The sequence below is a fragment of the Pituophis catenifer genome, unplaced genomic scaffold (genome assembly GCF_029215685.1).
Source record: "Pituophis catenifer annectens isolate HBS135680 unplaced genomic scaffold, rPitCat1.0.hap2 SCAF_3, whole genome shotgun sequence".
Taxonomy (NCBI): Eukaryota; Metazoa; Chordata; class Lepidosauria; order Squamata; family Colubridae; genus Pituophis; species Pituophis catenifer.
The window spans coordinates 7,124,702-7,144,795 of record NW_027256883.1 but is presented as its reverse complement, the minus strand read 5'-3'; the positions used below and the strand labels follow the sequence as shown (position 1 = coordinate 7,144,795).

The window sequence follows — 20,094 nt, the reverse complement described above, 5'->3', positions numbered from 1 at the left end:
CCTCAGGTAATTCCTTGGTGCTATAACAAGAAAAAAAAGTCAAGGAAATATAAGAAAAAAGTCAAGGAAATGGTAGGTCCATTAAAAAAAGAATATGTCAAGGAAGTACCAGGCAGCAGAGAGAAAGCAGAACTGGTTAACTCATTCTTTGCATCAGTCTTCATGCAAAAAGGAACTGTAACCCAGACTACCAAAAACCTAAACATAAATGACAGGCTAGAAATACCAATTAAAATAAGCAAGAAAAATGGTTAGAGAACACCCGTCTTATCTTGATGAATATAAATAACCAGGACCTGATAGATTACATCCCAGAGTTTCTTCAAAAACGAAAACTAAACATATGAAGGAACTGGCAGATGTTGTCTCAGAACTATTGTTACCATATCTTTCAAAAATCCTACTGGAGATAGAAAAATCTTCAAAAAAAAAAAAAAAACTTTTATAGTTCTTTTAAAAGCCAGCACAGGTTTGTTAAAAATTGACTATGCCAAACCAATCTTATTTTATTCTTTGACATAGTGACTATATTAGTAGACCAGCAAAATACTGTGGACATAGTATACTTAGACTTCAGTAAGGCATTTGACGAAGTAGATCATAACTTAATTCTTTTTAAGGTAGAAATAGGTGGAATAGATAGGATCACTACTGGATGGATTTGTAACTGGTTGACAAGCTGTACTCAGTGAGTAGTTCTTAATGGTAGTACATCTACATGGAGAGAAGTAAACAGTGGGGTACCACAAAGTTCCGTCTTAGGCCCAATACTCTTCAATATCTTCATAAATGACTTAGATGAGAGATAGAAGGGGAACTCATCAAATTTGCAGATGGCGACAAACTGGCAGGAATAACCAACACCAAAGAAGACAAACTCAGGCTCCAAAAGGACCTTGACAGAACTTGAACAATGGGCCCTATCAGTGGGGAAATCTAAAATTTGTTACTACCGGTTCTGTGGGCATGGCTTGGGGGTGGTGGTGGTAATGTGACTGGGTGGCCATGACCAATTTTTTTTTTTTTACTTTTAAAACCATTTTTTTCTACAACCTCTTCGGCGAAGAGGTTGTAAAAAAATGCTTTCAAAAGGCTCTGACGATCCCAGCTGAGTTGCCTGATCAGCAGAGGCTTTTTTTCTTTTAAATGCCTCTGGCGATCAAGCAATTCAGCTTGGATCATCAGAGGCATTTAAAAGAGAAAAAGGGTTTGTTTTTTTTAAATGCCTCTGATGATCCAAGCTGAGTTGCCTGATCAGCAGAGGCTTTTTTTTTTCTTTTAAAAGCCTTTGACGATCCCAGCTGAACTGCGCGATCATCAGAGGTTGGGGTTTTTTTTACTTTTAAAAGCATTTTCTCGGCTGAAAAGGTTGTAGAAAAAATGCTTTTAAAAGTAAAAAAAAAAGCCTCTGATGATTGTGCGGCTCAGCTGGGCATGGGGGAGGGGGGCAGGGATTTTTGCTACCGGTTCTCTGAATCACCCGCCTCCATCGCTACCGGATTGAGCAATCCGGTCCAAACCAGGAGCATTTCACCCCTGGGCCGTATCCAACAAAATGAAATTTAATGTGGAGAAAAGCATATATAAATTATATAATTTGGAGGATTGCAACAGATCTGTTTCAAGTTGATTGCAGCAAATGATTAAGAGTTAGTGGATAGTGTTTGGTTTAACAAAACTGCAATTCCCTATTTGGTCCTAAGCCTAACCAGTTTCTAGATAGGATAAAATACAAAGTTCTCCCTTGGGCTCAACCAGCATTGCTAAGAAACTGTGTTACAACACAGACATCACCTTCTATGCAATGTTTTTCCACACTGTTAACTTTTCAGCCCAGTTCAGTATCACACAGTGATATATACACACACTGTAGAGTCACTGGTGACGTTTGAGCCTGGCTTTTGGTTTCCAAAAGTTTCATTACTTGATGTTACCTAACATAGTACAGGGGAAATTACTCTAAGCCAACCACCATGCTCAGAAAGCAGCAATACTGTCATCTGTATGTATTCGGTGTAAACATAAGCTGTTTTTAACACAGAGTTTGTGAATCTTGTGAAAGACCTTTTACTAAGACACCGTCTGTGTCAGATTTCAAAACCATACGCACATGGTTATTAGCTAGTCCACATCTCCATCACATGGCCCAACCAGGTAGCAGTCCCAACCCCAGTTGGTTTCAGTCCAACTCTCCCCAGCACCTGGTGGGAATGTCCTTGGGTCCCAGGAGAAAGAATTTGATTTTGGCTATAAATCCCCAGCTGTCTCTATTCCCCCCTCCCATTCCCTCTGTTGTGGCTCCGTTACCTGAGCCTGTGTCATCGGCAGGAGAGGACTCCAAGAGTGAAGGAGAGGAGTTGGCAAGGCCTCCCTCTCCAGGACCCTCCTCTCTGGCAATGCCTTCGGTGTCTGCCGAAGGGCAAGAGATAGGGCCGGGGCCAAGCACATCCACGCAGCCACAGATGGACAGTGATGAGGGTAATGAGTCTTGGCTGGATCCATGCCAGCATCGCAGTGATAAGCGTGCGCAACAGAAGAAAAGGAGTGCCCGAGATTAGGCTGAGTCACTGGACCACACCCCACAAGGTATAAAAGGGAGCGTGGTGGCCAGTCAAACCTTGTGATGAACAAAGCTGAAAGCTTCCATGCCATTGTGCATTGACGGACATTTCCTATAGACTTTGCTGGATTATCTCTGGACTTGATTGACTCTGTAATTATTGAGCTATTTCTTTTGATGTACCAGAAGAGGGGAGAAGTTATCTCTCCTCTTCGTAAGTAATAAACTCTTGGCAGGCATCCACTAGGTTGTTGCCAAGTTCCGTTATCATAAGGAAAAGGATTTTGCCGGCTGGTTTGGTTTTTAACTCTTGAACGTCTGTTGGTGTGTGTGCGTGTGTGACGGGGACAGAACATCCTCCCATTCCCACAGCTCCAACCAGCCTCGCTGTGGCAGCCCCGAAGACATTCCAAAATGACTTCAAGCTTGACATTCAGTTCATGACCTTAAAATTCGTATAGCCTTTTGATATGATCTTTAAATACTTCTTGTGCATCTTATATGTGAGATAACACATACACCAGTGGTGAAATCCAAATTTTTTTGCTACCGGTTCTGTGGGCTTGGCTTGGTGGGCGTGATGTGGCTTGGTGGGTGTGGCCAGGGAAGGATACTGCAAAATCTCCATTCCCTCCCCACTCCTGGGGGAAGGATACTGCAAAATCCCCATTCCTTTCCCACTCCTGGGGGAAGGATATTGCAAAATCTCCATTCCCATCCTACTCTGGGACCAGCCAGAGGTGGTATTTGCCAGTTCACCGAACTACTCAAAATTTCCGCTACCGGTTCTCCAGAACCTGTCAGAACCTGCTGGATTTCACCCCTGACATATACTGTTTGTCAGCTTTGGAAGCCATATTAGGCCGGAAGCCCCAATGCTGCCACCTTCTCATGTGTGGGAAAGTAGGAGGGGGGATTAAGGAGAGGGGTTGTTAGTAGACAACTTCCTGCCGATCAAGGTCAGGGCAATCCAGCATCTGGAGAAGGAGTGGTCAGGGCGTTGGGTCAAAATAGAACGGATGTTGATTGGAGCATGTGATCGACTGGGGAGTCAGGGAATAGTTTTGGGGGTTTTGACTTACTGAGGGAAAACCCGGGCTTTTCAGATTCAGGTTTTCCCAGATGTGCCAGTTTGCCTATTCTAGTAAAGAGAACTTTGGAAAAATGTTTGCTTCTGCATCTTTACTTGGAGTTGGGGTTTTTCTGGAACGCTGCCACTGTTCTTAACATAGAGTTTGTGAATCTTGTGAAAGACTTTTTACTAAGACACCATCTGTGTCAGATTTCAAAACCATACGCACATGATTATTAGCTAATGGTAATTTACTGGACTGCTGAATAGATAAACGGACAAGGAAGATAGGAAGGTAAATATTACAGAAGCTCTTAGAAAGCTTCCCTTTTGTATGTTTTTTTTGAAAGCAGTTTCACTTTCAACAAGAATATACAGAAGAGAACTCAAAATCAAATCTGAAATCCAGAGAGCCAAGCCAGGTTCATCATCACATCCAAAGATCAGAATTTCTATGATTTTTTTGTTTTTACACAAGTAGAGAAACACAGAAAGAATATGTCAGAACAGATCAAATTGTTGTTTCCAACAGAGAAACAGGACAAATCAGTTCTATATCCATTTATGAGCACATAATAACCTTGCTGCAGTTATCCTATATATTTTTAAAAAGGTCCATCGCTTTCTTCTGGTTGTCTATTTGTCTTCCGCCTTGTGCCTACATTTTGCAGAACATTAGTTGATCTGGGTCTGTTTGAATATACCCAGTTATAACAGCAGGTTCTACTCTCATGCTATTAATTATTAGCTGCTGTAGAAAGTTAGCACCCATCCCTCTCCTAGAAGAATGAAATATTCTAGGACAGTGATGGTGAACTTTTTCGGCACCGAGTGCCAAAAAGGTCGCATGAAAACATCTCATGCGGATGCGCTCGCTCATTGGGGCTATGCTCTGGAAAAGCCGAACTTCCCGGTTCTAGCGCACATGCGCCCGGTGATCAGCTGGCTGGTACACATGCACAGGCTGGTTTTCGGCACTGCCCCGCGCGCAAAGGGATCGTGCTCTGGAAAAACTACTGCAACACTCTCTCTACATGGGGCTCCCCTTGAAGAGCACTCGGAAGCTCCAACTGGTCCAGAATGCGGCCACGCGGGTGTTTATGGGTGCAAATTGGTGCGCCCACATAACACCCCTCCTGCGTGAGCTGCACTGGCTCCCGGTGGTCTTCCGGGTGCAATTCAAGGTGTTGGTTACCACCTTTAAAGCGCTCCATGGCTTAGGTTCGGGATATATACGAGACCACCTTCTGCCATCAACAACCTCCCACCGGCCAATACGCTCCCACAGAGAGGGGCTCCTCAGGGTGCCGTCGGCCAAACAATGCCGACTGGTGACACCCAGGGGGAGACCCTTCTCTGTGGGGGCACCTGCCCTCTGGAATGAGCTGCCCCTAGAGCTCCGTCTTAATCCCGACCTGCATACATTTCGCCGCGCCCTTAAGACCCTCCTGTTCCAGCAAGCCGGACTGGCCTAATATGAATTTTATTATGGGTGTATGTGTGTTTTAAATTTGTGGGCCAATTTTATATATTGATTTTAATTTGGTTTTAAATTTTATAAATCTATGTGTTTTAATATGGCTGTACACCGCCCTGAGTCCTTTGGGAGAAGGGCGGTATAGAAATCTAATAAACTTGAAACTTGAAAAGCTGAACTTCCAGGTTCTGGCACACATGCGCCCAGTGATCAGCTGGCTGGCACGCATGCGCACATCAGTTTTCGGCACTGTCGCGCGTGCGAAGGACAGCTGATTGTCATGTGCGCATGAGCACCAGAAATCCGGAAGACAAACAGGCAAGGCTGCGACATGGCTTTGTGTGCCACTTTGGGCACACATGCCATAGATTTGCCATCACTGTTCTAGGAGATATTAAAAAGGCAGAATATTATATTTCCCTGGATGAGAAAAGGAAAAACATGTTTTTAAAGACAAAGAGCAGTTCCCTGCTGCTCCCTGCCCCCAGCAGATAATTGGTGCTCATTGAGAAAGACTGGGCCAGCCTATCTACAAGACAAAAGGCCTCCAGCTCCAGGGTGATGGGATTAAGACATGACCCTCCAGGACATACTAGGATTATCTATCAGCAGAGCTCACCACATGGCACAACCAAGCCCCTTCATTGCATCATTCAGCAAGGCTGGGTAAGAGTACGGTAAGTGCAAAAAAATGAATTTTAAAAATTGAAAGAAAGTATTTAAAAAGTTAGCAGTGTTGAAAGAAATATCCACCTGGGTTCAGTTCCAAGTTGGGAGAAAGACACTGGAAACATGGATAACCAAACTTATCTCAGACAACCTCAGCTATGACCCCTGCATAGCCTCTTGGGAGTCTGACAGTCAATAGAATACATGCCCTTGCCACAGGAACAGGAAGCTCAAGGGCAAGGCCCAAGAGAGGGTATAAATAACACTCACTCTCCACTTCATGTGGTCAGCTACCCAGGTGGTTCTGCTTTACCAATAAACCATCTTTCCAATCAGCCTCCATTTTTCCAGTGTCTTGGAACTGAACAGAGATGGATATTTCTTCCAACACTGCTAACTTTTTAAACACTTGCTTTCCATTTTTAAAATTCATTTTTTGCACTTACCATACTGCATTTCGGCTCTGTTGTATTGCATTTTGGCTCAGACTGTAATTTTTTTTTATTGAAAAGTTTTAAAATGCTTTACAAACAAATTTCCCCCCCTCCTCTCCCCATCCATTCCCTTCTCCCTCCCCCCCCCGCCCCCCGACTTCCCAGAGCAAAATACAGGGTATTGCATTTAACAAACATAATCTAACATAAACAAATTAAATATAAACTCTTAACTCCCCCTTACTCTTTAACTCCTCCATAAGTACCAAAATGTCAAGGTAAAAAGAAAAATCATCTAAATATTTCATTCATAAGCTATTTGCAACTTTTTAGTCCCATATTTGTTTTGTATATAATCAATCCATCTTCTCCATTTCAGTACATATCTTTCATTCAAACGGTCCTTCAAATATGCAGAGATTTTAGCAATCTCTGCCAAATTAGCTACTTTTAATGTCCATTCTTCAATACACTGCTAACTTTTTAAACACTTTCTTTCCATTTTGTTCTGTTCCCGTCCCCACACACACACAAACAGCCAGCCGGGGGTTAAAGAAGTACTCGGCACACACAAGGTTCGTTATCAGGAACTTGGCAGCAATACGATAACTGTCTGCCAAGTGCTTTACTACAAGAAGAGGGAGTGTTCCTCCACCAGATAACACCAACGAATACACACAGTTTTCAAAACAGTCCAGCTCAAATATGAAACCTTCAGCAGATCAGGCGTTGTACAAAGTGACTAGCCAGAAGTTAGCTTTGTCCATCACAGAGTCTAAATGGCCACCACACTCTCTTATATAGCCTGTGGGGTGTGGTCCAGTGACTCAGCTTAATCCCTGGCACACCTCCTCATCTGCTGCAAACGTTTATCTCGCCTTCGTTGGCGTGGATCCAGGAACGACTTATCACCCTCATCGCTGTCATCGGAGACACCTGGCTCCTGGTCAATCTCCTCTCCCTCGGCAGACACCTGAGGCATTGCCAGAGAGGAGGGGCCTGGAGAGGGAGGCCTGGCTGGCTCCTCTCCTTCATGTTCGGAGCCTTCTTCCTCCAATAAGATGGGCTCGGGGATCGGAGCCACAACACATTTTTAAAATTCATTTTTTGCACTTACCATACTGCATTTCGGCTCTGTTGTATTGCGTTTTGGCTCAGACTGTAAATAAATTTCGATTGCTTGATTGAAAGCCAGTAAGAGTTATTATGCCTTATATTTTGTGTGGACAAAGGAAATTGAATTCCTTAAGAGCACAAATCTTTTCAGTCATTTTGACAATCAGGAAAAAAAAATTGAGTGTGCTTGCTTTTGATAATTGTATTATTTCCTCTTACATTACAGTGTCCCAGATTGTCCATCTTATCCACAGAACTTTTCTAAACAAGAAAACAACAGTTTTCGCACAATGAAGCAACAATTTAATTATTCGGATTCAGAAGGTATGAACAGTATGAAAATTATATTATATAGAATTTCCTTTCCTTTGTGGGATAACGTGACTGATAACGAAAAAAACTCAAAGGTTCATAATGCTTTGTGAGCTTATTCAAATAAAATCGAAATTTTAGCACCAAATTCCTCTTGTCCCATCCATCCTGGGATTAAGACGGCATCAACATTTTGAAGCCATTCGATGAATGCATTCACAAAATGTCTTCTGGAAGATTTTTTTTTTTTTTCACAAAATAGCTTTCATGGGGAATGTAAGAATGCTAACATGGGCAAGGGTGGTATCCAGCCGGTTCGCACCGATTCAAGCAAACTGGTAGCGGCAAATGCAGATGGGTCCACCCACCCGCCCAGGCTCCAAGTCATGTTATTTAGGCATGTTTTTGAAGTTGGGTGCATGCACGAGCAAGCAAAGTGCATGCATGGAAGTCTGGCCACATGCACAGACAGCACGCGTGTGCAGGGACCTGGAGGTAAAGATAAGTGAAACCCATCCCTGAATACAGTGATATCTGCAACATTTCCTGTATGCAACATCATCCCAGAATTGTCCTTCAGAAGGACACAAGGGATGAAATCATCCTCAATGTACTTTAAGAGAACTTAGAGAGAATATATATATATATATATATGATTGGCAGCAGTGGTGAAATCCACATTTTTTTACTACCGGTTCTGTGGGCGTGGCTTGGTGAGCATGGTGTAGCTTGGTGGGCGTGGCAGGGGAAGGATACTGCAAAATCTCCGTTCCCACCCCACTCCAGGGGAAGGATACTGCAAAATCCCCATTCCCCCCCCCCACTCCTGAGGGAAGGATATTGCAAAATCTCCATTTCCACCCCACTCTGAGGCCAGCCAGAGGTGATATTTGCCAGTTCTCCGAACTACTCAAAATTTCCACTGCGGGTTCTCCGAACTGCTCAAAATTTCTGCTACCGGTTCTCCAGAACCTGTCAGAACCTGCTGGATTTTACCCCTGATTGGCAGTCCAGAAACATTTCTGAAAATGAAGGAAAAACAAGGGAAGAAAAATTTTCCTTTCAAGGTGATTTTGTTTTATAATTAATTACCAGGTTAAATATTTCTGGGGCAGGCATCTTAGAAAGCATCAGAGAAACAGATTATCCACCAGTGACTCTGTGGGGTGACCACAGGAAAAAGTTATTGAGGATTCTTTTATTTATTTATACACAGACCCAGACATAGAGACATAAAAATAAAATTGTAACTGTGGAAGATGTTTTTAAAATATATGTGCATTTTGACAATAATCATGATTTTCGGTAACTGAATCCTTAGATTATAATGGCTCCCTCCGTGTCTGGCCAACCTACTATGAGATGTAAGTATTTTATGGTACAAAATATTTTCTTTGTAGTAATGAAATTAGCCTTCTGCTGTGGCCTACCAGCTACCAGCAGAGCTGGTAGCTGGCAGGCCACAGCCAGACTCAGATGATGAGAAGGTTGGGAAAGAACTTGGGCCAGTTCTGAAGCCTGGGGAAGGCTCTGATGGATGCTCAGCATCAGACACAGAGATAGAGCCAGGGCTGTCCAACATTTCCCAGCCACCGGAGAGGCAGCTGCCTTTGGAGGCTGCTATGAGTGAGGAGGAAGAACAGCTGGGGCCTGTTCCAGATGGCTGTATGCGCAGAGCTGTTAGGAGAGGGGAACAACTGAAGACAAGGAGTCAACTTGGGAAGCAAGGCACACGTGGACACTGAGTGGCCCCTCCCTGGCTGGGGAATAAATAGAAGGAAAGGGGAGTGGTTGTCGTAGGAGACAACAGTTCGTATTTCTGAAGATTTTGCTCATGGTGTTTCGTGCATCAAAGACTGCTTGCCAGAACTTAATTTGCAGACTTTCAGCTGAGAGCTCAGGATCTTGCAATTATCGCAAGGAACTGATAAGGTCTGTTACTGCAGTTAACTCTTCGAAGGACTATTGCTAGGACTTCTTGGTGTGTGAATGCCATTAATTCACAGGAGGTAAGTAAAGAGAGGTTTTTCGTGACAAGGAGTCTTTTTCTTGCTTCTGTTAAGGTTGGGTCAGAACACCTTCCAATTGTTTCATCACATTCCAGAGGAAAAGTCATCCTCTGCTGTGCTCATTGCAGCTACTGGAATGGGGGCCTCTTCTGAAGGATAGAGGTTGACCAACTCAACTTGTTCTTAAACCACTTTGGGTGAATGTCCAGAAACGTGAGATTCCCAAGTGATTCGATGCGGATTTTTGGATTTAGAGTAGCTGGCAGACAAGGGAAAGCTTCCCAGTGAGGCGCTCCTCTCCATTTGAGGATTACTAGAGAACCTCATTGACATGTTGCATGAAGTTACTAGAATCTTGATAATCACAGATTCTGATCTCCTTAAGCAGGGTCCCCAACATGTGGGCCACTGCCCACTAGTGGGCCATGTGGGATTTGCAGCCAGACTGTGGACACGGCCGGTGAGCAGGCATGCACACACATCCTCACTTGCGTGAGAAGTGGGCAAGCGAGCGAGCGTGCATGCTAACTCATTTAAGTGAGCAACATTCAGTGGTGGGATTCAGCCAGTTCGCACCACTTCGGGAGAACTGGTTGTTAACCTTCTGAGCAGTTTGGTGAACTGGTTGTTGGAAGAAATCTTTAAGGCAGAGAATCGGTTGTTAAATTATTTGAATCCCACCACTGACTCCAGGGGAAGGATACTGCAAAATCCCCATTTCCCTCCCCATTCCTGGGGGAAGGACATTGCAAAATCTCCATTCCCACCCCACTCTGGGGCCAGCCAGAGGTGGTATTTGCCAGTTCTCCGAACTACTCAAAATTTCTGCTACCAGTTCTCCAAACTGCTCAGAAAATTAACAACCGGTTCTCCACAACCTGTCAGAACCTACTGGATTTCACCCCTGTTTTAATCATATTTTTCTGGTAGAATGTCTAACAAAAATATATCTCTGGTTTCAAGTCTATATGTTGCTTTGTCATTTTTTTCCAACCAAGTATGTATTTCCGTCCAATATTTTTTATTATTGTATTTGCACAGCAATGGAAAAATGAAGAGATTCTGTCTGAGGGGAATGTAATTAAGAAAATATTAGAATGCACAGAAATGGATAGGTTAACGCTCACTATTAAGGATAAAGAAGAAACTGAATATTTTTTGACATGGGATGTATTCTATCAATGGCTAGACAATAGAAACAGAAGTTAGAAAGGAGGAGATATAAAAAGAGAAAATGCTAAAGTGGAGAGTTATTAAAGAAGAGCATGTTAAGTATTATTGTTATTATACTATTAATATTATGGTGATGAATATTACAACAATTATGTGGGCTATGATTGTTTAAAAATAACCGTACCCAGATCACACACTGTTTGATGGAAATTGAATATTATATAAATAAAACAAATAAAACATGAGGAAAAAAAGTCAAAATGGCAGGCACAACTTTACAAAGTCCTTTCTTTTGACATGTGTTGTTAAATTATTTGAATCCCACTACTGGCAACATTTATTCTTACTGGCCACTCACATGGAACTAGAAACATTGGAGAACTCTTGTCCCAAAGGAAAGATGCAGTAGCACTCAAATGAATAAATCAGAATCCCTGAAGATGAAATAGTTATGTTTAGATACTAGATCTGGTTAGGTATATTACATGAGTCCAGCCTGGAGGTCTCTGTATCTGCATCCACGTTCCCTGTATCACTGCAACTTGGCAAAGCAGCTGCATCTTTTCCCTATGTACAGTCCCAATAAGGGTCTAGGACTTTTCGGCTCGGTCTCTTCGCCTTGCCTGTTTTGCCTTGAGGTTTTCGCTTCTGGGTTATTAGCCACAAACTTTTCTCCTCGGCTGGCCCTCCGGCAGGCTTTTGTTGCTTTTGGTTAAGAAATTAATTGCAACTAACGCTTCCCCTTGCAAAACATAAAAAAAAAACCAGGAGTGCTTCCCTTGGAACTGGAGGAACGGGCAGGGACATGAACGGAGTGCTTTTAGAATTTCCTTTTCTTATTTTATTTATTTTTATTTATTTTATTATTTTTATATGCCGCCCTTCTCCGGAGACTCAGGGTGGCTTACAATGCGTTAAGCAATAGCCTTCATACTTTTGTATATTTTAATACAAAGTCAGCTTATTGCCTCCACAAACCAGGTCCTCATTTTACCCACCTTGGAAAGGATGGAAGGCTGAGTCGACCTTGAGCCTGGTGAGAATTGAACTCGCAGTAATTGCAGGCAGCTGGATGTTAAATGCTGCCTTAGTAGGAGGCATTAGCCTCCTACGCCACTTTCTAAATCTTGAATGGGATGTTTGCCAACATCTCCCCTCTTTTTGGGGGGTGGGAATCAATGCCGTAAATTTTTCATTGTCATTAGTTAGCGATTTGGATATCTGGCCTGAAAAGGATTCTTCCTTCTCTCAAAAAAAAAGGCAGAGGTGGAAGTCCCCCCACTCCTTCTCCCTCCTTCTCCCTCCCATTTCACTAAGGTTGTTCTTTCCTTCCTTCCCCCTCTAGCTGATTTGTTGGGCCCTAACTGTCCCAGGTATCAAAAAACCTAAGACCGTGATGGCGAGCCTATGGCACGGATGCCACAAGTGGCACGTGGAGACATATCGGTGGGCACGCGAGCTCAGTTTCGGCACGCCTGCGTGCACCAGCCAGCTGTTTTGGGGCCTTCTGGGCCTACCAGAAGTCAGGAAACACACTGTTTCTGACCTCCGGAGGGCCTCTGGGGGGGTGGGGAAGGCCGTTTTCACCCTCCCCAGGCTCCTAGAAAGGTTCTGAAGCCTGGGGAGAGTGAAAAACAGGCCTACTGGGCCCACCGTGCCATCGCGTGCCAAAAGTGGGGGGAGCATGGGGGGGGGTGAGGTGCATAGAATTATGGATGTGGGCATGCATCTAGTCCAGAGGCTCCAACTGGTCCAGAATGCGGCTGCGCGGGTGGTTATGGGTGCAACTCATTGTGCCCATGTGACACCCCTCCTGCGCGAGCTGCACTGGCTCCCAGTGGTCTTCCGGGTGCGATTCAAGGTGTTGGTTACCACCTTTAAAGTGCTCCATGGCATTGGACCTGGATACCTTCGAGACCGTCTTCTGCCACCAGTAGCCTCCCACCGGCCAGTTCACTCCCACAGAGAGGGTCTCCTCAGGGTGCCATCGGCCAAATTATGTCGGCTGGTGACACCCAGGGGGAGGGCCTTCTCTGTGGGAGCCCCTGCCCTTTGGAATGAACTGCCCCCAGAAATTCATAAAATCTCTGATCTCCGTGTATTTCACTGTGCCCTCAAAACCTTGTTGTTCCGCCAGGCTGGGCTATCAAGGTAAAGATTTTAATTGGTTTTAAATGGGATTTAAAATTTGAGGTTTTATAAATTGGGCCTATTATTGAATAATTTTAATTATTTTTAAACTTTGTCTGTCTTTGTGCTTTTAATCAGGCTGTACACCGCCCTGAGTCCTTCGGGAGAAGGGCGGTATAGAAATAAAATTAATAATAATAATAATAATAATAATAATAATAATAATAATAATAATAATAATAATGTGTGCGTGTGACCCCACTGTGCTCCCTCCGCTTTTGGCACGCGATGGCAAAAAGGTTAGCCATCCCTGACCTAGGATGAAACCTCCTTCTGTGTATGGGTTGTGGCGAAGCACCTGGAAGGGAGTGGCTGTGGCCATTGTGCCATGGCGAAAGACCGGCGGAGGGCCAGCCGAGGAGAAAAGTTTGTGGCTAATAACCCAGAGGCAAAAACCTCAAGGCAAAACAGGCAAGGCGAAGAGACCGAGCCGAAAAGTCCCATTCCGTCCCAATAACTATAGATTGTGGCTCTATTGTTAACTGGATTCCCTTAGTTAACTTTCTCCTAGGTCAGTGATGGTGAACCTTTTAGACACCAAACTGTGCGCATGCACATGCCCAAACTGAAAATGCATGGACATGCATGAACGTGTGTGGGCGTGCATCCATGCTCAGCAGAGACCCGAAGACCAGGTGGCCAGAGGGAGATGAGGCATCCCAACACTGGCAGCGGTGCAAGAGGTAAGATCTTTTTCTTTCGTGAGCTTCTGTTTCTTCGTTTTCAGGGAAACAGAAGCTCACGGAAGAAACGCCACGGAGATCTGACCTGCGGCAATGGCGCACATGCCAGCAAAGAGGGCTCTGCGTGCCATCTTTGGCACATGTGCCATAGGTTCACCATCACGGTCCTAGGTTGGCACTGTTGTCTGTTGTCCCCAGATTTAGGGATGGGTCCTATATAATCACAGCATGTGAAGAATGAGAGAAGAAGAGGTGCCCATCATAAGTAATTCTATTTCAGCATTCAAGGATTTCTGCAAGAGAATAGAATAGAAAATTGGAGTGGAGTGGAGTGGAGTGGAGTGGAGTGGAGTGGAGTGGAGTGGAGTGGAGTGGAGTGGAGTGGAGTGGAGTAGAGTAGAGTAGAGTAGAGTAGAGTAGAGTAGAGTAGAGTAGAGTAGAGTAGAGTAGAGTAGAGTAGAGTAGAGCTTTATTGTCACTTTAAATGTACACTAATCGGCATACATTAAAATGAAATTACGTTCAGCTCTCAAAAGATAATCAAGGACTGATTCTCTTTTTGCTTTTTTCCTGTTCCCAGGAGTCATGACTGGACGGAATATTTTAGAACTCTTCCTCTGTTTGATGTTTTAACGCGAAACCTTATCAATGGCTCCATTGCCATTATTTGTATTTTAGGCCTGATTGGAAATGGAGCAACAATTTATTTTTTGGTCTATTCCATTAAGAGGAATTCTTTCACCACTTTCATCCTGAATCTCTCCATCGCTGATTTTGGGGCACTCACATCCTTTATTATTGCAGCTACATTTGTGGCTGTTTTAACTCTCCATAAAAGGACTAACCTTCTGGCAGTCTTTTTCATGTTATTTTTTGAGCTCTTCCTCTTCACCTATTCTGCCAGCCAGTTTCTGCTGACGGCCATCAGCCTGGACAGGTGTGCGGCTGTCCTCTTCCCACTCTGGCATCGCTGCCATCGTCCTCCATATTTGCCCACACTTGTTTGTAGCCTCATCTGGATCCTCTCCTTCCTGCTCTCTGCGGTGCACTTCATTCTCCACCAAACCAGGAACTCTGAAAGCTCCCCTTTATTTTATCAGCTGATTGTGAATGGTTTACTTTGTACGCCTCTCATGGTTGTGTCTACGGTGACTCTCTTGATTCAAACGAGGTCTAAAATGCAATGCAATCAAAGGAAACTGGTCACCACCATCGTGCTGGCTCTCATTTTCTTCCTCCTTTTTTCTCTCCCAATGGATGCCTTATATGTCATTGAATATTTAGGTTCCTATAATCCCCTCCTCCTGACCATTGGGGTAGGATGTGCGGCTGTCAGCAGCAGCTTCAACCCACTCCTTTATTTCTTAGTGGGGAGGAAGACGGGAAAGGAACAACCCAAAACATCTTACAAGGTTGCTCTGCAAAGAGTCTTCAAGGATGAGAACGGCAGCTCAGAACAGCAGCAAACCATGAAAGAAGACCAGTTGTGAAGTATCAATACTGTTGTTCATTCAAGTCATAAACCAGGGGTGGGTTTACTACCGGTTTACAATGGGGCCACGGGCGCGCGCTCACTTTGCTCGTCCACGCACGGGCTCTTCTGCACAAGCTCAGAAGCTTCTGCGCATGTGCAGAAGCATTTTCATGACATCAGGGTCAGTGGGCGGAGCCTCCCACCAGTTTTACTACCGGTTCTATAGAACCGGTGTAAACCAGGGAGAACCCACCACTGGTCATAAACAATATATTGTTCAGAAAGAACATGGGAAATTAATGTAATTTAGGAATCCGAATAGCAAAAATTTGGAAACCGTGCTGCATATGTAGTTTCTAGAAGTGAAGAAGAGACGTTCATATCAAATATCTTGACATTATATAATACAATCACATTTCATAATAATTCGCCGTGCTCTCAAAACTTTTCTATTTCAGCAGGCTGGCCTGGCCTAACTCTCCTCTTTTAAATTTTTAATTCGTGATTTTATAAATTGGGTGTTTTAATCTGTGTTTCGGCCAAAATATTTAATAATTTTAAGGGTTTTTTTAATATTTGTATTATCTGTATTTTATCTTGGCTGTTCACCGCCCTGAGTCCTTCGGGAGTAGGGCGGTATAGAAATTTGATTAATAAATAAATAATAAATAAATAGTAACAATTACTGCTGTATTGTGTATTGTGTATTGTGGTGGAATACCTGGCTAGAGTAGAGGGAGGAATGAAGATGGGGTGTAGCTTGGAGGAAGCGACAGAGATCAAAATCTTGAAGTTTTTATATGCCTGTTCCCCAAAAGAATGCAGTCAGTCTGGTAAAAGTATGGAGAGGTTCTCAGTCATCATCAGGTCATGGTTGTCCCAGAGGTGCTTTTCCAGGAGGCAACTGGACTTTCCTGCTTTTTTTCTTTTGAAGATGTTTCACTTCTCATCCAAGAAGCTTCTTCAGTTCTGCCCACTATCCTGTCAATGCTGAAGAAGCTTCTTGGATGAGAAGCGAAATGTCTTCAAAAGAAAAAAAAACAAGAGTTGTTGCCTTCTGAAAAAGCACCTTTGGGACAGTCAGTCTGGTAAGATCTTCGATCAACAATAAAGAAACTATTTTGGCCTACTTATGTAGGTGTTCTGGTTCGTTGCCCCTGAAATATATGAGAGTTTAAATATACCTAATTTTTAGAATGATAAATTATTGCCTTTATTATGTTTCTCAACCCATTGTCCCCATATTTCATATTTTAAAATATTGTTGTATAATCAATATTATCATAATTTGGACTTTTGTTTTTCAAATTAAAATGTCCATACATTTATTATTAAATCAAAAGGTTATCAGTACATTGGAGAGGTTTACATATGTATTTTTTGAAGCACGTTTATTAGATCATATATTTGAATATGAGTGAATTATAAGCAATATCTTCTTCAAGACGGATTTTTTTTTGCTCAAGATCTGATGATTGTTCCTCAGTCAGGAAAAATCCCAGCCCTTTAATTTGTTTACTACTTGGTGGAGGCAGCCAAGTAAATATTCCTCGAAGGGGTTTTCAAAGATTGGCTAAGGTATCCAGAAGAGCAGAAAAATATTAAGGAAGATTATTGGTCATGGCTCCTTAAGCAGATAAAAGACAGCACCTGATATATATTGGAAACAGTGGTGGGTTGCTACCAGTTTGCCAGCATCTTGCTGCCGCTACCAGTTCGCATTGGGCAAACTGGTAGCAGCAGCAGCGGGAGGCTCTGCCCACCCACCCAGATGCTTCTGCGCATGTGCAGAAGCATCACGCACACGTGCGGGCGAGTCCACACGAGCGAACTAGTAGCAAACAAAAGTGAAACCCACTACTGATTGGAAATGTTTTAACTCAGGGTTCCCCAACCTACGATCCATGAACCGGTACCAGTCTGTGACCCGTTGTGAACCGGGCTGCACAAGCTGTGGTTGTCAAGGTTCCGACGGATGCCCTAATTAAATCATGAGCCTCGAGCCAAGCTTCAAAAGAAATCCAGTTATTTATTAGGAGCTTCATGTCGGATATTCCCAAGTGAAGCCAGCTCTGACCCCATGTAATTTACGGCCCCAATCATGCCCCCATTTCCTCCCCTTCCCCAGGGCATGTCATCAATCACATTCACCAACAGGCCAATTTCGTGGGTTGTAGAGACCACTCCCCTCCTGCCGCTGTAAGTAACCCTGGGATACAGCCTTGAGAGATATAAGCCTGAAATGTGCATCTGTCTTTGGCTCCCATGCCATTTCATCAGTTTCCCATCCCCCCTTTCCTATGGCAACTCAAGAGCAGGACAGGGATGCTTTACAAGTTGACAGTGGGTTAGTGTGCAAAACTTCATTTGTGTAAGTGGCGGGCACACACACAAAACCATCCTCTACCCACCCCTGCTGGTCCTTGGAGCCAGAAAGATTGGGGGGCGCTGTTTTAACTCACAATTTTATTTAATAGAACAATATATGAAGTCACAAAAGTCATGGACGTTGAAAGGAAATAGGAAAGGAAAAAAGCAAAACTTGTTGTAAACAGTGTTTTCTTAAATAAAATGTGATATTCAAAATCCTGAAATTTTCAGACACTATATCGTTCCATTTTATTTCATAATAAAAGGTTATTTTGAATTATGATTTCATTGCCTTTTCTGTTTTGGACTATACTCTGAAATATGAAGCTTCTTAATCTTATTTATTGCAATTTGGCACAACGCCTTATTGACATTTCAAGTCCTTATTTCTAGCTGGAGGCAACTTCACTGTGTAAAGTGTTGGTATGGTGGAATCTTAGTAGACTTTCCTTCACATTCGTTAAGCCCATTTTGGGTTGTATTCTGCCTGGCTGCTTTTGAGGCAGATTGAATAGTCATGGCCCTATGTTGGCTGTGAGTTGGAGAATGAGTCATATTCGTGACGAATCATGTTGGAAGCTCCGGGCTGAATCTTAATGTAGACTGGTTTGGCTCTGCAACCCAACAAGACAGACACAGACTTCATAGGATAATTAGAACTGCAGAAAAAACAATGGCTACCAACCTGCCTTCCATTGAGGACCTGTATACTGCACGAGTCAAAAAGAGGGCTGGGAAAATATTTACAGACCCCTCGCATCCTGGACATAAACTATTTCAACTCCTACCCTCAAAATGACGCTATAGAGAACTGCACACCAGAACAACTAGACATAAGAACAGTTTTTTCCCCAAATGCTAAACAAATAATTCCCTCAACACTGTCAAACTATTTACTAAGTCTGCACTACTATTAATCTTCTCATCGTTCCTATCACCCATCTCCTTCCACTTATGACTGTATGACTGTAACCTAGTTGCTGGTATCCTTATGATTTATATTGACTGTTTCCTTATATGATTTGATTGCTTACTTGTACCCTATGACTATCATTAAGTGGTGTACCTTATGATTCTTAACGAATGTATCTTTTATTTTATGTACACTGAGAGCATATGCACCAAGACAAATTTCCTGTGTGTCCAATCACACTTGGCCAATAAAGAATTCTATTCTATTCTATTCTCAACCAAACCCTGCGAAGTTCTACCCATAGTTGCTATGAAGATCACCTCTCTATTTCTCTTAGGATATAACTAAACAATTTATTAATGTATTGGTCCTATGACCATTTTAAAAGTTTCCCTTAAGAGTTCTTGGTTGCTGAATTGGGACATAAAGTAGCTCTTTTTTAGTCTAACATCTTTGTCAGTGTGTATATTTAGTAACATATAAATCAGGGTTTATCACTCTGGTTTAATCAGGGTTTTCACTCACATGAGTACACCATAAATGGATATCAAACTGGACCTTTGGTTGCTCTTCACTCTCTTCCTCCTCTTTGAAAACTCTCTGGAGGTTAATTTTTAGGTTGAACGTAGAATGGTGTTCCTTCTTTCTCCCCAGCAAAAAATAGATCAGTGGGTTAACACTGCTATTTAGACAGGCACATAAGTAGCCATAGGTAAATAAATTGAAATACTTTTCATTGGAAATCAGGTTGATGAGATAAATGACGATTGGCGGAAAAGAAAAGACGAGGAAGAAAAGCAGGACAAGCAAGATGGCTTTGAGAAGCTTTCCTCGCCTCTTCATTTGTGATTTATGGAAGCCTTTGAGGAAGAGGGCCAGGCTGGAGGTCACCATGAGTGGGGCCCATATGAAAATGGTATATATAAAAATGTGGTAGGATTGGCGGATGCTTCGAGGGCCTTTAACTAAAATCAAAGTGTAATGAATTGCACAGAAGGAAAAAGAGACAATCCATGTAATGGCACAGAGTATGGTGGAGAGGTATGGTGGCTGATGATATCGATGCCAAATTGGGAAGAAGACAGCCAAGCACCGGTCAATGCTGATGATTGTCAGAAGAAACTGACCAGCGTAGAAAGTCCATATTAAACATTCTATGATTTCTAGGTTGGAATTTTCAGTAGTTATGTGCCAAATTGCGGAAGTAAATAGGAATACAAGAGTCCCACTGTCAGCCACAGCCAAATTGAGGATATAGATGGTGAAAGGAGTCCTCTTCATCTGGGAATGCAAAACTCGGATGACAGTTCCATTCCCAATAATTCCTGGAATGTAAATTAAAATGATTAAAGAATGGATGACTTTTTTCTGATAGTCAGGCTGATAAATGTTGGCCTCCGATGATATGTCATCAGAGCCATTGTGTTCAGTATAATTGACTGTCAAATTTCCCATTTTAGCATCCGTTACTCCAGGAAAGATGGTTATCATGTTGGTTGTCTTCTTCTATGGAAATGGATCTTTTTTTAGTTTTATTTTTTATTTTATTTTATTTTTTGCTTTTTGGGGAAGGATAATAATGGATCCAGACAGCTAAAGAACAAACCACTCACCCTTATTTTAGTCAACAGAGATCAAATGT

The 20,094-nt window shown here is 43.0% G+C and overlaps 2 protein-coding genes across 2 annotated transcripts; one reads left to right on the top strand and one right to left on the bottom strand.

Moving 5' to 3' along the window:
- The first annotated feature begins 7,618 nt into the window (after positions 1-7,618).
- LOC139315590 (proto-oncogene Mas-like) lies at positions 7,619-15,253 on the top strand. Its single transcript, XM_070941985.1, has 3 exons — positions 7,619-7,652; positions 8,962-9,004; positions 14,276-15,253. Exons 1-3 carry the CDS (start codon positions 7,619-7,621, stop codon positions 15,183-15,185), a joined length of 987 nt encoding a protein of 328 aa, XP_070798086.1. The 3' UTR covers positions 15,186-15,253.
- A 3,703-nt stretch (positions 15,254-18,956) lies between these two features.
- Positions 18,957-19,943, bottom strand: LOC139314262 (proto-oncogene Mas-like). Its single transcript, XM_070939840.1, has one exon. It carries the CDS (start codon positions 19,941-19,943, stop codon positions 18,957-18,959), a length of 987 nt encoding a protein of 328 aa, XP_070795941.1.
- Positions 19,944-20,094: the final 151 nt, after the last annotated feature.